The sequence below is a fragment of the Crocodylus siamensis genome, chromosome 8 (genome assembly GCF_052110815.1).
Source record: "Crocodylus siamensis isolate JL-2025a chromosome 8, ASM5211081v1, whole genome shotgun sequence".
NCBI classification, from domain to species: Eukaryota; Metazoa; Chordata; order Crocodylia; family Crocodylidae; genus Crocodylus; species Crocodylus siamensis.
The window spans coordinates 16,228,065-16,249,247 of NC_143402.1; the positions used below are offsets into that span (position 1 = coordinate 16,228,065).

At 46.5% G+C, this 21,183-nt stretch overlaps 1 protein-coding gene across 2 annotated transcripts in view; it reads right to left on the minus strand.

The window, feature by feature from the left end:
• Positions 1-6,124: 6,124 nt before the first annotated feature.
• Positions 6,125-21,183, minus strand: part of CAPN6 (calpain 6) — a 98,862-nt gene continuing 83,803 nt past the window's right edge. For both annotated transcript variants that reach the window (XM_090060578.1, XM_090060577.1), the window contains exons 13-14: positions 13,338-13,474; positions 6,125-11,638 (exon numbers count right to left, since the gene is read on the minus strand). In XM_090060578.1, the coding sequence (XP_089916704.1) occupies positions 11,456-11,638; positions 13,338-13,474 (320 nt within the window). In that variant the 3' untranslated portion in view covers positions 6,125-11,455. The remainder of the gene's footprint in view (positions 11,639-13,337; positions 13,475-21,183) is intronic.

Sequence of the window (21,183 nt, forward strand, 5' to 3'; positions counted from 1 at the left end):
AACTTAACTAGAAAGGTAGCTTATAATAATTTAGAAGCATATTAAATGGCTATCAGGCTAGTTTTCTTTGCTCTGGGTAGTCTTTTGATACTTCTCTGATTCGTACCCTTCCCCAAGCCCACCCTCTGTACCCAGTAAAGCTATCTGCTATACAGGGGCGGGCAGTTATTTTGGGCAGAGGGCTGCTTTACTGAGGTTTGGCGAGCCATCGAGGGCCACATGACAAGCAGCCAGGGGCAGATCAATATTAATTTTCTAAATTTTTTAGGGGGCTCCGTACGCTGGATAGACTGGCAGGCTACACCCAGCCCACGGGCCGCATTTTGCCCACCCCTGTGCTGTAACATACTTTGTGGTACATGTTTGAGAGGGGATGGGCATGCCTTTGTATTCCCTTGGCTTGGATGACTTAGGAAGGCTACTCAGGTTAAAGGAAGCACTCCAAGATCTCGCAGGGGGGTCAAGTGACCTCAAGGTCTACAAGGCCTGTACACCTTGGGGGGCACAGGGCTGAGCAATGACCAGACCCTGGGTGGTGGAGGTGGCAGTTATTCCACACTTGTGGGTGTGCCCCAGTAAGGTGGGTGGCTTGGTGCACAAGTGGCCCCTACTGGCCCGCCACAGAGACCGGTGCTCCTTGTTCTGTTGTCTGTCACCATTGAGAACAGTCCAGCTCTTTGGACCCCCCCCCACCTTCAGGCAGGTGAAGGCTGCTGTTCAATCCCCCCTCAGTCTTCTCTTCTCCAGACTAAATAAGCGCAGTTCCCTCAGCCTATCCTCATATATCTTGTGGTCCAGGCCCTTAACTATTTTTGTTGCCCTCTGCTGGACACTTTCCAATTTGTCTACATCCTTTCTGTAGTGTGTGTGTGTGTGGGGGGGGTGTCTTACTAATGCAGCCCACGATTAGCCTTAGAATTAGAAGAATTAACCTTTTTCTCAACAAGGGCACACTGTTGTCTCCTATCCAGCTTGCCTGCCGTAGCCCCCGGGTCCTTTTCAACAGAGCTGCTGCTTAGCCAGTCAGTCCGCAGCATGCGGTGGTGCATGGGATTGTTCTGTTCCAAGTGCAGGACTTTGTACTTGTCTTTCATAGTTTCATAGTTTCTAGGGTCGGAAGGGACCTGAGCAGATCATCTAGTCCGACCCCCTGCCATGGCAGGAAAGAGTACTGGGGTCAAATGACCCCAGCAAGATGTTCATCTAACCTCCTCTTAAACACCCCCAGGGTAGGAGCCTGCACCACTTCTCTTGGAAGCTGGTTCCAGACCCTAGCTGCCCTGACCGTGAAGTAGCGCCTCCTGATATCTAACCTAAACCTACCCTCTGCCAGCTTGTGACCGTTATTCCTGGTCACTCCTGGCAGTGCTCGGGGGAACAGTGACTCCCCCAGTGCCTGCTGATCCCCCCCTGACTAGTTTATAACAGGCCACGAGATCCCCCCTCAGCCTTCTCTTTTGGAGGCTGAACAGGTTCAGGTCCCGTAGCCTCTCCTCATAGGGCCTGCCCTGCTGTCCTCTGATCATGCAAGTGGCCCTCCTCTGGACCCTCTCCATGCTGTCCACATCCCTCTTGAAGTGCGGCGCCCAGAACTGGATGCAGTACTCCAGCTGCAGCCTGACCAGTGCCGCGTAGAGGGGGAGGATCACCACTTTGGACCTGCTCGAGATGCATCTGTGGATGCATGCCAAGGTGCGGTTGGCCTTCCTAACTGCCTCCCCACACTGCCGACCCACGTTCATCTTGGAGTCAATGATGACCCCCAGATCCCTTTCCGCCTCCGTGCTGACAAGAGGGGACTTCCCCAACCTGTAGGTATGGTGCCGGTTGTTCCTCCCCAGGTGCATCACCTTGCACTTGTCTGTGTTGAAACACATCCTATTCTCATCTGCCCACCCTTGTAACCTGTCAAGGTCTGATTGTAGCCTGTTGCTTCCTTCCAGTGTGCCCACGTTCCCCCACATCTTAGTGTCATCAGCAGATTTGAACAGGGTGCTTTTTACCCCCTCGTCCAAATCACTGATGAAGATGTTGAACAGTGCGGGCCCGAGGACCGAGCCCTGCAGGACCCCACTGCCCACGTCCCTCCAGGCTGAGAAGGACCCATCCACTACCACCCTCTGGGTGCGGCACTCCAGCCAGTTGGCGAACCATTTGACTGTGTTGGTGTCTACACCACAGCCCCCCAGTTTCTTAATGAGAACGGGGTGAGAGACAGTGTTGAAAGCCTTCCAGAAGTCCAGGAAGACTATATCCACTGCTACCCCTGCGTCTAATGATCTGGTGATCTGATCGTAAAAGGCCACCAGGTTGGTCTGACAGGACCTGCCACTGATGAACCCGTGTTGGTTGCCCCTAAGCATGCAGTCCCCTGCTGGCCCCTCCGGGATGTGTGCCAGCATAATTTTCTCAAACAGCTTGCCTAGGATCGAGGTAAGACTAACCGGCCTACAGTTTCCCGGGTCCTCCTTCCTGCCTTTTTTGAAGATGGGAACCACGTTGGCCCTCTTCCAGTCCTCCGGTACGTCACCAGAGTACCACGAGTGCTCGTAAAGCTGTGCCAGGGGACTTGCAATGACCTCGGCCAGTTCCTTTAGAACTCTAGGGTGGAGATCATCCGGGCCGGCTGACTTGAATACGTCCAGCCCCTCCAGAAGCTCCCTAACTAAATCCTCACTAACCCGTGGCCCACGTGTGCCTCCCCTGGGGCCCGAGGGGGGCCCAGCAGGGAGGTGGCTGTTCTGGTCCCTACTTAGGAAGACGGAGGCAAAGAAATCATTAAACATGTTAGCTTTGCCATCTGGTGTGACGACCAAGTTTCCCATGGCGTCCTGCAGGGGCCCCACATTACCCAGGACCTTCTTTTTACTTCCTACATATTTAAAAAAGGACTTCTTATTGTCCTTAATCTGGGAAGCTAGTCCCAGTTCCACTTCTGCCTTGGCCTTCCTAACTACCCCCCTACATCCCTGAACAACTACAGAATAGTCCTCCCTGGTGATGACCCCTTCTTTCCATTGGGTGTAAGCCTCCTTTTTAGCAAGGAGACATTCCCGGATGCTTTTGGTGAGCCACGGAGGCTTGTGTGCTCTCCTGCTCCCTTTGATCCTGGTTGGGATTACCTTCCTTTGGGCTTGGAGGATCGTCTCCTTAAGGAGCGACCACTCTCCTTGGACACCTGGCTCCCCTCCCCTCCGGGACCTCTGCGCTTCACCAACTATCCTCCTTAGCTCACTGAAGTTTGCCCTTCTAAAATCTAGGGCCGCTGCCTTACTGCATGCCTTTGCCACCTTGCGCTGGATGGTGAATTCCAGCAGGCGATGATTGCTGTTGCCCAGGTGGTCGAGCACCCGCAGCCCCCTCACCAGGTCATCACCCGTGGCCAGCACTAGGTCCAACAAGGTGTCCCCCCTGGTGGGGCTGTGCACCTCCTGGGTTAAATGGAGGTCCTGCACTCTGGCCAAGAACCTATGTGAGCATTTAGACCTGGCTGACTGCTCTTCCCAGCAGATGTCCGGGAAATTCAGGTCCCCCATGACTACCACATCCTTGGCCTTCACTACCTCTGTGAGCTGACCTAAGAATTCCTGGTCAAGCTCTTCTCCCTGGTTGGGAGGTCTGTAGTAGACCCCCACCATTAAGTCCCTTTCCCCTTGACTGCCTTGTACTCTAACCCAAAGCACTTCAGAGTGCCCCTCCCCTGACTCCTTGCTAATTAACGAGGATCCTTAATATAGAGCGCCACGCCCCCACCTCTCTTTCCTATCCTGTCCCTCCTGTACAGCCTATAGCCCTTGACATTCACCGCCCAGTCATGTGTTGCGTCCCACCACGTTTCCGTAATCCCCACTATGTCCGGGCTGGTGTCAGCCAGGAGGAGGGTGAGTTCCTCCTGCTTGTTGCCCATACTACGAGCATTTGCATAGAGGCATTTGAGGCCTCCTGTGGGTGTGTGTACTGACCGCCTAGTCCCAGCGTTACCCTGGCCCCTCTCTCTCTCTTACCTATTTGTTTGCTTCACTCATTGGTCTGGGCTGGGCTGTAGTTGTGGGTGCTGTTTGGTCTGGCAGTCTGATGTTTCCTCCGCCCTCATCTTCCCCTTCCCCCGACGAGCCTAGTTTAAAGCCCGCCAGAGGAGGTCCGCCAACCTAGAAGAGAACCTCAGGAGACTTCTTTTAGTCTAATCCTATTTGTCGAGGTCTCTCTGAATCCCAAGCCAACCCTTCAGTGTATTATTTCCCCGTTCTTCCCCCACAGCTTGGTGTCATCTGCAAATCTGCTGAGGTGGCACTCCATCCCATCTTCCAGGTCGCTGATGGTATTGAACAAAACCAGCCCCAGGATCAACCTCTGAGGCACTCTGCTTGATATCAGCTGACAACTAGACATCAAGCCATTGCTTACTATCCTCTGAGCCCAATGATTTAGTCAGTTTTCTATCTACTTTACAGCCCATTCACCCAACCCATACTTCCTCAGCTTTCCTATATTTGCTCTATATAGAGCACTATATTTTTTTCCAATCATCCAAGACTTCTCCAAATTGCCATGAGTTTTTCAAAGATGATGGCTGGCAGCTCTGCAATCACATCAGCCAACTCCCTCAGTGCCCTCAGGTGCCTTGCATCCAGCCCCAGGGACTTGTACACATCCAGCTTTTCTAAATAATGTCTAACCTGTTCTTTCACCACTTTTGGCTGCTCACCTCCTCCCCAGACTGTGTTGCCAGGTGCAGTAGTGTAGGAGCTGATCTTGCTTGTGAAGACTGAGGAAAAAGAGGTGTTGAGTACTTCAACCTTTTCCACATCATCTATCACTAAGTTGCCTCTCTGATCTTCCTCTTGTTGCTGACGTACTTGGAGAAACCCTTCTTGATACCCTTCACATCCCTTGCTAGCTGCAACTTCAGTTGTGCTCTGGCCTTCCTGATTTCATCCCTGAATTCCTAAGCAATACTCTTGTACTCCTCCTTAGTTGTTTGTCCAACTTTCCACTTCTTGTAAGCTTCTTTTTTATGGTTTAGCTCACTGACGAGTTCCTTGCTAAGCCAAGCTGATCTTCTGCCATACTTGCTATCTTCCTGTGCGTCAGGATGGTTTGTTCCTGTGCCTGCCTTAGCTGATGTGTAACATATATGCCTATGGTTTGCCAGAATTATTAACACAGAGAATGGAGTTTTAGCTTGGGAAGCACTGGGCACTCGTAACAAGACATGAAGCTCTGGAGCAGTTTCGCTGCATGGCATGCAAGTCCATTAGAAAGTAGGGTAGACTTGTATCTTCTAGACTAACCAAGGTAGATATATGACACTGTGACAGGACTTCTTTCTGCACTAGCTGTACTGCAGTAAAACTACTTCAGTTAGTCCATGATGCAAGTCTACCTAGGATGCAAGTCTACCTTGCCTTCAGACTAACACACATCTCTGCAAGTCCATTGTTAGATAGGAAGTCAGGCTCTGAGCTGCTTTGAACTTGCTTCAGCACTTGGCCTGGATGTTCGTGTCTAGCTGTGGTGAGAGTCTGCATCCTGGAGGAGAGGCCGGGTGCTTGTCCGTGGTGGCCTGGCAGCTGGAAGGAGGTGTGTTTGGGTGGGTTGAGCACTGGGGAGGCAGGGTTGGTGTAGATACCCCATATGGTCAGGGTTCTTGTGGCTGAGTTCGTGTTTCATGCCCCATTAGGAATAGAGTGGGAAATGCATGGATCAAACATCCCCAAGTTCAAGTCTCACTTTAGCTCTTCTCTGATGGCGAGGGGGAAAAAAGATGTGCACATCTCCTCTTTAGCTGAGAAACACAGTCACGGACAGAGCAACTGATGCATTACTATAAAGAAGAGCATGATGTACCGGCTTTGTTTGTAAAATGATTAGACTGCCCTAAAGCAAAAGCAAAAGGAAAGGAAAAAAGAAGGGTTTCTGAGAACAGTAGAGCAGCATTGCCACCTCGTGGGCAAGCTGGGTCTTGACAACTGAGTGCTCACCCCAGCCTTTTAAACTAGTTTTAATTTCTAGTTTCTAACTGGAAGACTGTCACTGTGGAAGCTTCCTTTCCTTAGTTCAGCTTACCTGTTTTGTGTTTTTTTATCATCCCCAGTTACACTAACAAAAATGACAGCAGTGCAGATAACGTAATAAAAAAGTTTATTCTCTAGCAAGTATAGAGATGATCTCTCACAATATAAAAGTACCAATGCTGCAAAATGCTTATACGGCATGAAAAACAATAATGTGCAAGAGTTGAAATCCATCTGGCAGGCGTGAGCCCAGCTGAGCATCACAGCCTCATGGCAGAGTTGCATTCAAATGACATCTAACACCTACTTTTTTCAAAGGGTGGGGGGTTAATTTAGGGTGATTGGTTTAAAGTACTTATGGTGATGGGATGTGGGTGGGTGCTGATTTTCAGAGGCTCTCCTTGCTTCTGTTAGACATGCTTAAAAACCTCTGAAAACATCAACCCACACTGCTGTGGGACCTATCTACATAAGTTCATTGACCCTAGAGGCAGCCGTCATAGAGGACAGTCCAGTTTTCTGCTACTCTGTTCTCTATTGATACGAGACCAGATGCCTTTATGTCCTCTATTTTACTCTGGAAGAGAAAAATAGAGGACATAAAGGCATTGGTTTTGTATCGATAGAGGACAGAGGACTGTCCTCTATGATGGGCACCCGGGGTGTGACTGAGGCCTTTAGCAAGCAGAAGGTGGAAAGGAAGCCAAGGCTTGATTCAGGCAGGTGCAGTGTGTTGTCACGAGTGCCTGCATTTGTGGGAACAGGTCTTCTTGTGAGGGACACCTTACTAGCACTGGGGCACAATAGAGAACTGGGCTTTTCTCCAGACTTGGAAGAAGAGTGGCTAGCACTATGCTTAATGAACCCAGGGCGCCCATCGGGAAACACTTGTACTCTTTACACAAGAACCAAAGGGCAGTGACTGCTAACAGTGGCCAGTTAAATGGGTAACGAGTTCACCCTCTCATGAGCCACAACTAACTTGTGGAAGGAGCGGCCGGAGCCTATCCCAGCACAAGCTCCAGCTATTTAATTCGTGTAGCTACAATGCATCAGCAAAGGATGTGGCTCTGAGTCTTCTCGCACAGCTGTGAAGCTTTTTTTTTCTCTTGATTTAAGCCAGAATATGCACAGAATCAGGCCTCAGTGGATATGGGGATGTTTGCTCCTCCATCTGAAGTATCCAGCCTCAGACGCAGCCGGGAGCAGTGGATGAGAGTACCGTGCCCATGCTCCTGCACCAGTGCAACGCCAGGAGAAAAACCATGGTGAGGGAGGAACGGTGAAGCCCCACAAAATGCTTCCTCACACTATAGTGGCAATTGCTAAAATGGCATAATAGTTATAGTGCTGACTTTGAAAATGCGGGGGACTCTATCAGGCTGTGTCTTCTGCTGTGCAAATCTACATTGAAGGTGATGGAGCTGTGCTAACTTGCTGTCAATCTGATCCATTTTTCCCAAGGAGCTGAGAGACGGTCACAGTATTTAACAGACGGTGAGCACTGCTTGTGATATGTAGCCCCCAGACACCTCCTGTTAGCACACAAAAGTCTTGTCCTCCTCCCTCCTGCATTTCCCAATGAAAATATGTCCTTCAGGGCGGGGAGAGCTGTGTTACAGCAAAGCTATGTCTACCACGCCTATGCTGGAAAATGGGATATGTTGAAACTGTTAAGGTTTAATTAAGACAAACAACTAAAGCCCATGCAAAGTGGTTCCTTTCCAACTCTGGACACATTACTGTGCCTTGTGCTCAGCAAATTCAATCTATTATTCTCCTTGGAGATGACTGGTCCTGTGAGCCAGGGAGCCATAAATCAGCATCGGCCTACGCTTGGCTGAGGGGAGGGGAACTGGGCATTTTCTGTGCTGTAATAGTGTCTGTAGAGGAGAAGACTGAGGAGGAGGGAAGGGAGCTTCAGAAAAGAGAAGGGCTAGAGATCACATTGGGGAGGGGAAGGCAAAGCCTCAGTGAGGCTGGATGTGGATTTTGTTCACCCTATCCAAGACACAGTGGGGCTTGGGCCAAAGATGCGGTAACCACATGTCTAATTCACTTGCAGGGTACAAATGAAGGCAAAGAAAAGGTTAAGCAGGGGTGTTTGCAAACTGGCAGCACTGAACATTTTAATAGAGCCAGCTCAGGGAGGCCTAGGACTGCATCTACAGCCTGGCTTGGCCTCTCTGTTTCTGCATTACTCAGCCATTGCCTTCCTACCAAGGGCAAGAACGTACAGAAACCAAAAGAAGTCTTGCTCTAAAAAAGTCAGAACAAACCCATTCAACTTCTGAGGCCTTTCCACGGGCAGGACTGCCAAACATTTTGTCTGTTCTCAAAAAAATTTTCTTGCTTGATACGACACTGCTTTTTCTACACTCTTTGTGTTCTGTAGTGATGTCCATGACTTTAATGTGTTATGTTTCTCTTATAAGCAGAAACCCATTACTTACCCTAGCCTCATAGACACAAGAAGATGCATAGTGCCATGGGAAGATGCCATTTCAGCCCTACTAGTCCAACCTCATCTTCCTGGGGTCTGGCTTCAGGAACAGACAACACCCAGCTAAGTCTGGCTTCTTCCCCCTACCAGGGCCTGTTTCCATCTTCCATATGGCTGGGTAGGGTAACAAGGCAGTCAGCTGCCTCAGTGAGTCACAGACCCCAATGGGCATTCCCCAGCTTGCATTAGCACCTGCTAATAGGCAAATGCTGCCCAGGCTGTTGTTACACTGACATCTCATTTCCAAACACTAATTAATGCAGAACCACAGATAATCCTATTGATCATAAAATACCCAACTCCTTCATACATGCCAGGCAAGGTGGTGTGCTGGAACCATGCCCAAGGCAATGCTCCCTCTCCATTGTCTGAATTTACCAGTTATTAGTATCATTAAGTCAACACTTGTCTCTCTTTCTGTGGGACAGCCTTGCAAGAAGGGAATGAGACAACACAACCACCCGAGCTTTGATGACATTAGGTGAGCCCTCCCTACTGCTTCTTCTTGTCAGGCCAGCATAGCTGCATGCCACAGGGTAGAGACCTGCATCTCTGGGATTGTAATTTTTGCAGTCTCTAGCACCTTTACAAGAAAGCTGAGCTGCTTTGTACCTTCGTGTATACTTGGGCAAGCACACAGGAGCTGCTACAGCCCATGTTTCTTTTAGTTTGCAAAAGGCAAAGGGCTTCTGCCAACACACGGATACATGATGCTACCTGAGGGCCATACCCCACTTCAGAGTGGCGCACTGCTGAGGGGACAGTTCTGCTGACTAGGATACGATTCAGTCCACAGGAGCAGCTTTTATTGTCTGTTCCACTTTAAACATCTGTTTCTGGGCCCTCCTGGAGCTCATGCAGTGGAGGCTTTGCTGTCCTGGCAAGGCTCCACCCTGAGCATCCCTCCCTGCCAGCTGGTGAGACTTCAGAAAGATGCCTTGTTTTAAAATCTGGGACCTTGCATAATTATTGTGCACCTGAAGAGCACAAGTCTCTTGCTGGCTTGCACTGCTGCAGGTCTGAAGTAACTCCACTGTCGACACCGGAGTTACAAGGGTGTCAAAATAGTGGGCAAAGAGATTCAGGCCTGGTAACTGCCAGCAGCGCCTCAAGCAGAGCCCAGATGCTTTGTGATGTTTGTACCCTGCCCTTAAAAGCATTCTTGTTTGGCCGGGGCCTGAGCTGTCTGGGAAAGCTGGATCTTTACACTCCCGCAGATGCATACTTCCCTCTCCCAAAAGAATATCCAGAAACTCATTCCTTTGTAGAGAGTACAATTATGCAAATTATGCAAAATGCATGCATATACTGGCATAATGTGAAACTGGTTAGTCACAAGCCTTTTCAGGGCTAAATCTGGATATGAAGATTTGACACATGAAACCAAGCCAATGGCAGTCAACTAGCACAGTGGCAGATTCATTTGTGTGTTTCCCTCCCTGCCTCAGGACACCACTCATCTCATTTTCACACAGGGCCAGCGGGGTGTTTCAAGCTGCAGAACAAATCTCCACAATATTTTGCAGAAATATTCATGTAATTCTGCCCTAAAGCATTTCACCCACTAGAAAAAGATTCACAAGATGCCTGGCATTACTTCCGCATGAGTGAAAATTCAGCCCTACCCAGGATTCAGCCGCTGTCTGAACGTAAAGCTGAAAGCTGAACCCCAAGAGCAGAATTTGCAACACTAACACTGAACAGGCGAATGGTGAAGGGTCTGGAGTTCATTATGAATTGATTTTACACCTAGAATTTGCTACCTCGCTCAACGGCACAGGTGCTTTCTGTTCAAGGGAAAGCTAACTAGTAGGCTACCTGCAAAGGCTGGAAGGAAGCTTCTATCTCGGCCAACTCTGTGGGAGAACTTAGTCCTGTGATACAGCTGGTTAAAGGCTATTAGTCCCTCACACAAAATTGGGTGTGATAAAAAAAATGCTAGCCTACTACAGCTCTACCTTCCAGACTGCCCCCAGGAGGGCTGTGTCCTCCTACAGTGAGTCCTTGGTACCATGCTCAGCAGTACAAGCGGCATGAAGGGAACGTTCAACAGCAAGGACAGCCCTCTGGTAAAGTGTCTCACGTATCAAACTGCTATTCAGACAGGCTCTTGTGACTAGAGGCTCTTCTTACTGAGTTTCTACTAGGTCAAAGCCATCGCTGGATTTGTAGGTGCCCTTCTCATGGTCAGAGACCTCAGCTTGCTGGCTGGCTCAGGAAGAAAGAATATGAGGGTAAGTCCAGTGGTCTTTGCCCGGGCAAAACTCACACTAGTTACACTGTTCAACTGCTTAGTCCTACTGCCATTTGAACACTGGGATTCCTCTTCTGCAGGGTTCCCTAGGCCTATTAATAAGAGCAATTGTAGCATTATATAAAAGGAAGCCAGTTTCAACTCATTTAAGACCAGAACAATCTGCCTCATAGATGAAAGCCATGCTATTAAACGTTTCCAATAGTGGACAAGCATTTGGGCCCAGGATGCCACCTTTGCCCCTTACCCTTCCAGGTGATAACATGGAAATCAGCTTCTTTCCTGTCTGGCTCCACTCTCATTGCCATAAAAAATATAACATAACAAACACATTGCACTGAAGCCCTCCAAAAGTAGTCAGATATGCTGTAATATGATTTGTCATGATATAGTGCAATGCACCAAATATCTGGGAAGGACAGATAGTGTGGTGGTTTGTAATGAGCTTGGTCACTGAATTACTGTTGCCCCCTACTACTATAGTTGCTGCATGATATATTTTCTTCCTGTATAAAATCCTCTCCTGCTTATAGCTGTGCTGAGATGGGGCACAAGGGGGCTTTTCTTTTAAAATGATTTATGGTTTTGTGCAATTTTTGCTCCCAAGTCACTCACACTGAAAGCACAGACAAGGCCCCCAGCCGCGAGGTGACAGCTTTGTCTGGGTCCACAGGGCTTTGGTATTCATAGCTCCATAAAGTCATCGCTGGAAACAACCTTGACGGTGATGTGACCCGGCATTTCGTCTGCTTCTCCGCCGCCTTTCCCTTGGAGCTGCAGAGTCTGCTGTTCTCTGGGGTCACTGGGCGATGCTGCCAGCAGCACTTGTCCAAGGAACTGGTCACACAAGATGTTGCTGTTCCAGACCTACAGACACAATTGCGAGGGAGAAGAAATAACTGGAGCTGAGACGCTGCTTTCCTTTCAAATACTGCCTAAGAGAGCCCTGGCAGATGAGGGGCACCCGTATCAACCCTTTGGAACAGAAGGAAGGAAGGAAGGGTGTGTACTAAATGGGGCTAATTTCCTAGGGCCTGAAGCCTGCTCTATACTATGCATATGCTATGCAAATAAATATGCATCTATGAATCTGTGAAAATAGAGGAATATACAAACTCATAATAATACTCACTATCCTACCTAGGAAATGAATGAAAATGGGATAATTGGGTCCAGCAACAATAACAACCCGCACCTAATAAGATGCCGTCTCCACCTCACAGCCCCTCCTTGCCCCCGGATGGCTGCTTTATGCTTAACTAGTTATAGCCCCAGGGGAACTGCTCTTGCAGCTGGTTTTTGTCCATGTCTCCTCTGACCCACATATGTCTCCTTGGCAGCTCTACCTCACCACATGGGAGAATCCGCCATTGCCAAGTACAAGCAGCTTTGAGGCTGGTTTGTGTTGCTAGAGAAGCACATAGTTCTCCTGGGGATGTGGATCTGGCTGAGACTGCAAAGCCCCTGATTACTGAAGTAGTTGCCTGATTTACTCTAATTGTTCTTGGTTGAGCTGGGAAAGTGAAAGGGGTTGAGTGGATTGTTGCAGAAAGATAGGAGGGGTATTGCCTTGGTACCCACTGGTGCTCAGAGTAAAACCTGCTTGTGATGATGCACAAACCTGCCCTTCTTGTCAGCTGTTTTTTCAGGTTACGTTCACCCATGACTATATTCTGAGTTTTATGATGATAGCTCTTCTATCATTCTTTTTTGCCCATGGGGGACCAAGGAGATACCTTTCAGCTTAGGAATGCCAGGTGTCAAGACATGGCATCCCAAATCAATTAACTTTCCTTTCTCCCCTATCAAGTGGGGGTAAAGATACTCTAGCACTCTTGTAAAATATTTTGAGGTCCACAAATGAAGATTGCCATGTAAGTCTTGGGTATCAATAACAGTTACTATATGGAGAGGAAGCACCATATTTATTTGGATACCACACATACTTGTTCCCATGAAAATCAGAAGCTGTATGTTGGGGTGTGGGTCTCAAAAGAAGAAAGGGATTTCTGAACAGCATTGATTAAAAGCATATTTGATGTATGGCTAGGTAACCTTCTTCATGTAGGCCTACCATAATATCCAGTTGTCCTATCCTATATCCCTAGTCTTGCTGAGTCAGTCTTACAGCATATGTGAATACATGCAACTGTGATAGGAACAAAGCAGTGTTATGCAATGTGTTACTTGTTCTATTACATTACTTATTGTCAAGTCTTTTTTTCTGTATTCTGCCTTCCCAAAACAAAGTGTTTGCCTTGTTCAGGAGCATGCAGTATACGAATAAATATGGTCTCTATACAAGGTCAGTATAAACAGCTGAATTGCTCCAGCCAGTGCTGTCATGGAGAAGCAGTGATTCTCGCAGCCTGGGTATCAGACTAGTGAAGAAACAGTTAATGCTTGTCAGACCCTCATCCCATCAAAGTCAAATTTATTTAAAACCACCTGCTACTTTATGTCACTAAGATACACACAGGTACCATGGAAGGAAGTGAGCTTTTCCCCCTCACATAATGTTCCTCTTTTTGCTGGCACTGCAGCACACCCAGGTTCTCTTCCTTACCTGGACAGTAATGGGACAGTCAGTGCTCTTTCTGTAGAAAACTGCTTGCATGTCAAAAATGGCATTGACAGTGTCTTGCTGGACAGCACAGCGAACTTTCTGATTCTCACATTTAATGATCACGTACGGGTCTGCTCCTGAAACAGTGAGAAAAATCTGTATTGGGACTTGGAGTGTCAATTTTCACTTGGAATAGCTGAGAAACTGCCCCAGACTCAGAGAGACACAGGAGTGAGTCAGAGGGAACAAGGGTCTCCTGCCTGCAGAAGCAACCAGGCTTGGGACTTCAGTAGATGGTAAGTCAGAAGGCAAGAGAGCTCAGGCTTTGGGAAAACCCTGTCCTGTCACTGGCCCATAGCAAGAGGAGGTCACTTACCGCCCTGTGCTCCACCCTTGGAGACTGAATCCTTCCATCTTCAGAGCTTCTGGCTACTTCTGCCGAAAAATGTTTGGAAAATGACACTACAGATGGCTCCTACTCAACTCATCTATGCAAGCAGCACCTCTCCAAGTTTCATAATGCCTGTTATATAAAAACTTTTTCCATGCCTGGAGGTGAACAAATTCAGCCATGGCTGCCTTGAGAGTTGAGGTAGTGGGAGGAAAATGTGCAATACTTTTCCCCTATACATCATCACCAAGTGCAGCCTCAGTCTGAATAATGGAAATCTAGTATCTAAATGCCCACAAAGCAGGCCCAAAGGCTTGCACAGCAGTAGCATCATCCTCCCAAACTTCTGTTATGGCATTTGCGTTGCTACTCTCATGCTTGTAACACACCACTGGTCTGCTCACTGAGCCACACTGGCTGGATGGAAGGGAGGGCAGGGAAATGCGAAACAGAGGAAGGAGAAAACAGGATCTAAAGCTTTCCAAAGTATGATAAGAGTTTGGTCCAAAGTCCTGAGAGAAGGTCTGATGAGTTGGTAATCAGTGTATTGCTCATTCCTCAATAATCAAGAGAGAGGGCTCACTTGAAGGAGTCACATGAGTTTTGGGAGTAGTAAAAAGTCCCAGCTTGCTCAATGCTTTCTCTCTTGTCTAAGTGCAAGGCCAGCCTGCAAGGGTTCAGATCAGCAGCTAGTTAATGGAGACCAAGAGCCATTATTGACCTAGTGAGAATCCTAGCTATGCCGTTCTAGCTGCCACCATGACAGCTTCTCCTGCCTCAGTGGGGGCCAACCTGTATGGCAGACATGACACAAATTAGTCTTGCGCTTTCCCCGATTGCCATGCCAGTCCCTTTCCTCTGCCCAATCTGCTGCTCTGCTTTCTCCTTCCTGCCCTGTTCCCTCCCCAATCCGCTGCCTTCCACACACACAGGATGCTCATGCCACTTGCAGCATGCATGCTAACACACATTGACCACCTTTGCCCTACCATACTTACACAACTGACAAATGGTCTTTCTGTCAGCCTGCCACAGAGATCAAGTTGCATGAAAAGATAGGACTGTGGCCAAGACCAAAAAGCAGACAAAAAGGATCCCAGGTGGAAAAGCAGAGGCTTAATGGGGCATTTCACAGCCATGACATTCCCCTTTGTTGTGTCACTGTGCAGAAGGACCAGGGGAGAGGTGCAAGGGGCAGGGAATCATAATGCTACTGTGGCCTCACCTGCCCGGTCCTGCCTGCCTGCAGGCAAAGGCTGCATATAAAGTAACTAATAGCAAGTACTCAAATAATAGCATGTGAATAAGAATAAGATACAGAGATGTTTTAATTGTCAAAGACAGTGACGTTCTCCTTCTGTCCCTGCAACAAGAAGCACGGTCACTATGGTCCTCACCATGCATCATGAAGGAGAACTCTCCTGCTCCCCACGCCTTTGAATGCCTAGAAAAAGTCCTTCCCTTTGCCTTTCACCATAAAGCAGGAGCCCATTTGTCATCCTGCACTGCTTAAAAGAATATTTGCAAAATGAATGGGCTGGCACTGCTATTATTAGGAAGCCTGGGGAAGTTCAAAGTAAATCAAAGGTGATTTATACTTGGTCATCTACATGAAGAACAGCTTTGCTAACCTTACAGCTCCATTAAATAAAAGGATACAGTGCCCACATTTCTCAACATTCATCTCTGCATAAGAGCTAGGCATGCACCCAGTGCTCATCAAAAGAAGAAAAATATTATTCATGTCATTTTTACAGATGGGAAACAGAAAGCACAGAGAGGCGAAGCAACTAACCCTTCCGCCAAAGCCACAAGCAAAGAGTGATAGCGCTGAGAAAAGAAGCAATGCCTCCTGATTTCTAGTCTAATACATCCACAAGGCCACAATGCCTCATCCCCTTCTGGTCTGGCATATTCCTGCCTCACCTCTTCTAGGCATCTTCCCGGTTCATGCAACAGTCTTTAAAATGAAACCATGAGCCTTCTCATCAATCCTCTAACTACTGATGCCAAAGTCTGTGTTTGAGCGTAAAATTACATACTGAACTTTGTATGCCGGATTTAAATAGCTGGGCAGAAGGGTTGAGCATCTTACAATTCCTACTGAAGGCCACAGGAGGAGTGCTCAGAAACTCTAAAATTTAGACCACTTTGCTTCACATCAAATACAGAGAGGCCCAGCCCAGGCCTTGGAGCGTGAAGCTGCTGGCCTGCATCCTCTGTGGTAGAAGTTCAAGGTCTAGTACAATGATTCCCACAGGAAACAGTTTTGTATCAGAAGATACAGTTTTGCCAACCCTAAAACCCTGATAGGAATGTGTCAATCTTGATGACACTTTCTATGGGAAGGCATTAAGAGAATATTGTTTTGGCTTTCCCATTTCGTTCTGATAATGTTGAAATACTGGCTCTCAGAAAGGTAAAACATCTTATAGTGAGGTCATCACTTTGATTCATTTCAATCTGAAGATTATATTATAGTGGAATATGTATGTTGACAGTATATTAATAGGGCATATTTAATATTGCCTGCCTACTTTGACATAATCTAGATGAACTATTTTGACATAATTTAAAATATTCCCTTTTATAGAAATGCATGGTTTTGTCGTTTCCAAACCAAATTGTTTTCAGAGCTGACTTTCCATGGTAGGTTTTGTAATTTTGACTTCTTGTTTTAATTGGTCCCAAAAACAAATCTTGAAACATCAGAATTTCCCCTGGAATGGGACAGCTATTTTCTGATCACCTCAAATTAGGACCGAGGCACTATATTACTTTTCCATTTCAACATATGCATTGTATAGGTTTCCTTCTGGGATCACATTACTGGATCCAATTTTTAATGAAGGCATACCTAGCAAAGGCAGATATCTAATTTGCCAGACTTCCTCCTTCCCACATAAAATGCTTTCACCTAATCCACTGATTCTTGATGATAACCCTTTTATAAGCAACTTCTCATCATCTTTATTAAACGGTGTCTCTTCTAGAATAAGGCCTGTCTGGATGTTGATATTTTTCTGCCCCACAAACGGTTGTTTGCTGGGCTTTGCTCAAAGAGCTGGACGTACGAATGCCATTTTCTTTTAGCCACAGATTTCAGCGACTGTTACTATTTAATAATTGATTATCACATATGATTTCCCTAGAATATATCCACCTGGTCCAAGAACAAATGCCAACATCTCACATAAGCCAGAAAATGGCTGCTTCTGAAACAGAAAGATCCAATGTGACTTAAGAAAGAGGACCAGGCTTTCATACATCTGTATTCTGACTAAACCTGGCTATCACTGTAATAGGGCTGTTGCCCTGACAACATATAACACTTACCGCAGAAGGGAGCAGTTTATTGGCTACTTTAGTAAATGATTATTTTGGTGTCACTAAATATATTGATTTAGCCTGTGGGACACGGAGTTACACCAGGCTGTGCTACAAGCGACAGGAAAACCCACCCCTTTGCAAAGAGATCTTGAAAATGGACTGGATCCAAGTCAGAGGGGGTCTTTAAAAAACAGTGGCAAGTACTGCAGCCTTATGCAAACACCAGAGCAAGACTGCAGAGCAGATTGTTCAGAGCAAGCGCGAGGTGCAAAGGAACAGAGAGAAATACACCAAATTCTCAGTTAATGGGCATCTCTGCCCTGGCACACAGAGCTGTTAACCAAGATAATTTATTGAGCAAAAGAAGCAGGAAAGCTAGCACGTGCAAGAAACTAAATAAACCTGTGTGCATGCTGCAGAAATCAAGAATAAGTAATTAAAAAAAAAAAAAAAAAAAGGATGAAAGGTGCCAGTGCAGCCACGTTCAAGTTTGAGATGCCAAATTCTTGACTTCACCAGGAAACACAATAAGAACATAAGAAGTACCCACTTAGCCCAGGGCCCCATGTCTCAGTGTCTCACAGTGTCAGAGGATGGGCGCTAAGGGGAAGAGCACTTATGCAGGGCTGATCGAGACTGATCTGCAGTTTCCAGAAGAAAAATGATTCAAAAGAGATGTGATGCCCAAAGATATGTGACAAGACAAGATGCTTTCCCTAAAGCTTTAAAGGGTCTGACTGTGCTCTCCCTTTCCCTTGGTTTATTCATACCTGTGCATCATAAGTGCACAAGTTAACCCTACTGAAATGGCAGCATTATCACACCCACTTTACGCAGGTGTCAGTAACCAGAGAAGATGCAAGGCGGTGGAGGGGGACTCAGAGAGCCATTCCTCTGGCAGTTTAGGTTTGAAAGTCACACCTGCAGAGCAACCCCAGTCACGCTTCCATGACTGATGCCTCATCATAGAAAGGACATGGCAAATCCAGGAAAGGATAATGCCAGGGCGGAAATGAAGCTGCAATCTAATATGAAAGCAACTACACCGAGAGAGGAGATGCTCACCGCAGTCTCTATATGACTTTGTCAAGAGATTGGATAAGAATCAGCTGAAAAGTGTGATCAGGTCATTGTTTCTTGGGGATCTCCTCTGAGAAATCAGCAGTCATATTCTTTGCTGTTGTACACGCCAACAGAAGCTTTCTGTGTGATGTGGAAATGGGTTCTGCCATTGCTCAGTCGGGTAAAACTGGACCAAATAAAAACTGGGCAAAGCCGGGGAGACGTGTCACTTTGTTCTTCACAAATGAAATGCCTCTGGGCTTGCAGTTGCTTAGATTGCTCTTTGCAACGACGACTGCTTTGTTCTGTGTTTGACCAACCTAAACCTGGTTCGGGGGTGGGATGGGCAGCCACCACTGCAACGTAAGCAATACGTAGGTAGAGGAAAGTGCCCAGAAGGGTGTTAGCCACTTGGCAAGGAGGCCACATTTTGGAACTGGCTCTGAATGCCTCCCTGGGAAATGTTTTCTCTCTCTCCTCCCCTCACCAGAGGCATTTCTTGCACCTTCACTCTTTCTGTTCATCACATCACTATTAGGGAGAGGCATTAAAAATACTGGGTTAGAAAAACAGGGAGCTGTTAAAGACAAGACTGAAACTTGTGAATCCCATATGGTGCTTCACTGAAAACATGTCAAAGCATGGAGGCTTATTTGCTCTGAGAAATCAGCTGTGATGAAATGACCCTGACACAGTAACTGGGACAATTTTACAGATGGACTTGGGAAAACCAGAGGGGAAGGAAGGGGGAATAAAGCAAACAGCTCTTCTTCATCCCCTTGCAAATCTGCCACCATAATCGGCTTGGAGATTAGTTGGCTACATCTCAGCACAAGTTTACTCAAACACTGGATGCTTCCAAAAGGAGCAGCAAATATGCATCTGGTAGCTGAAGGGCCAGACTGAGTGGTTAACCTCATTAGCTGCAGAAGATCAGTCACTTTTCTGGACAGGACAGCTCATCTGCAGCAGCAGCAGCAGCAAGTAGAGCCATCAGAGCAAATGTCTTTAAAACAAACAAAGCAGCCTTCCTCTGGCAGGAGGAAACATCTGGAGGATAACTAAATCATGAAGAAAGCCACAGAGCAAACATGCTATGGATAAAGCTCTACTCTGCTTCAGTTTTTGAGTACCTTTCTCAGAAATATGTCTTTGACTCTCAGATATTAGAGACAGGCTTGACGCAGTGAACTTTACATCCGAATCTAAACTCCCCCCTCAAATTTAAGGAGATTTAAATCAGGTGTTTCAGTGACAGCACTGTGGGAACTAGTCCTAACCATGACTGCTTATCCCAAGTAAGGATTTAAGGAGACCCCCCATGATAACATTATGGAGTGTGAATTTGGCTAGAAATTGTGTGAGCTGGAGAGAAGTACAGCAACCTCTGCATGTTCAGAAGAATCTCATTGACATTCATGACCATCCATACCGTCTCTCCACCCCAAAGGACCCTAAAACTGGCTTATACAAAACCAACAGCTGATATTTTCAACCTATGTGTAGCATATGGAAGTAGAGGGTGGGGAAGGAAGAAGGTGGCTAGGGACACTACAAAGGAGAGAATGAAAAGCCCTCAACCTGGGTTAATAAGCATTAACAAAAAGTAACGGGTAAAAACAGGAAAAGAAGAAGGTCATTGTGAAAGGCAAGGTCTCAGTGATCAGGAAAAGTAAAGTAATCTGTGTATAAGGAGGAACCAACCTTCAACAACATTTAGAGCATAGACATGCTTCCTCTGAGCACCGGACATGCACGTCCACTTGATCTACTTATTTTCCTCTTGAATAATTGTACTGAGTATACCTAATGCTAGGGAAAACCCTCACTTATCATTCCTTGTTGCTGCTTTCCCTTGCTGTCCCCTAGTATTGATTAGTGAGAAAGCTGTTATGGCTTATTGCCTCTGAAGTAAAATCCATACCGTTATGCTCCAGGACCAATGGGGAAAGTTAAGGATTGTGGACAATGATCCAAAGGACTGCGGCCCACGCTGGACCTGGACTCCTCCCACGAGAAAGCAGATTGAAACTCACTGAGAAACCCGGTCTTTCCAATTGCCAACCCCTACTTCTCTCTGGGAGCGGTATGAAAGACTGATTCCTTGATTTGCTTGTTGAACGGAAATATAAATATATATATATTTGAAAAGTTTGAAAACACCTGAAATGTCAACTTGAAACAAACTGCTGTTGTTTTCTGGCAAAGTGAATAACCAAAAAAAGAAAAAAAAGGTATTTCAAGTTCAAGAAAGAGGTGCCTTTCATTTGGGGTTTTACCCATTCACATAAGTAAATTTGGCCAAGTTCAAAATGGCACGTTGTTTCACTTAATAAAAATCGGCATGTTTAGTTCTAAAAAAAAGTCTAACTGAACAGGTTTTGTTTTCAACTTTTTTTCCTGTTTTTCTCCAGTCAAGACATTTCATGAATTTGGAACATATTTGCAAATAGATTCAGTTATCCCTAATCTGCATTTTATAGCGGATGAAATATTTGATTAGAAAATGTTGCCCAGCTCTCCATAATACATACCCCTATAGGTTCCTTACACTTTTTAATGTTTTTCTTGTTCAATAAATATAAATTACCTGTTTTTCAAAGTAAGCCCCCATCCCAGAACTAGTTGTTGCTAGCCTTAAAATCAAAACGGAGAAAGATACGACTCAGATCAAGAACCACAGATTTTGTAGATAGTTCCTATTAGTTGCTGATTGTAAGTCCCTGTTGTACGTTACTGACAGTCACAATGAGACAAATCACATTTTGCTTCCTGAGCTGAAGCCTATATTTTGGCAGCTACGGGAGTTAGTTTTAATAATCTTGCCAACACTGTAACTGTGTTAGGAATTGCAAAATGGTAGAAACCAATTCCCTTTCCCTCCTGCTTTACTTTAGGGAACATTGGAAGAAAATGATTAAGGAATCTGAAAACAGGTGGGAACAAATCCCTTAAAACCAACAGTAGTTTTTGAGGGAATGAACAAGACTTTTTTTTAAAATCACTGTTTTTTACTGTTCTTGTCACCATATCTCCCTTTGGTCTTCTCTATCCATCCAGCCA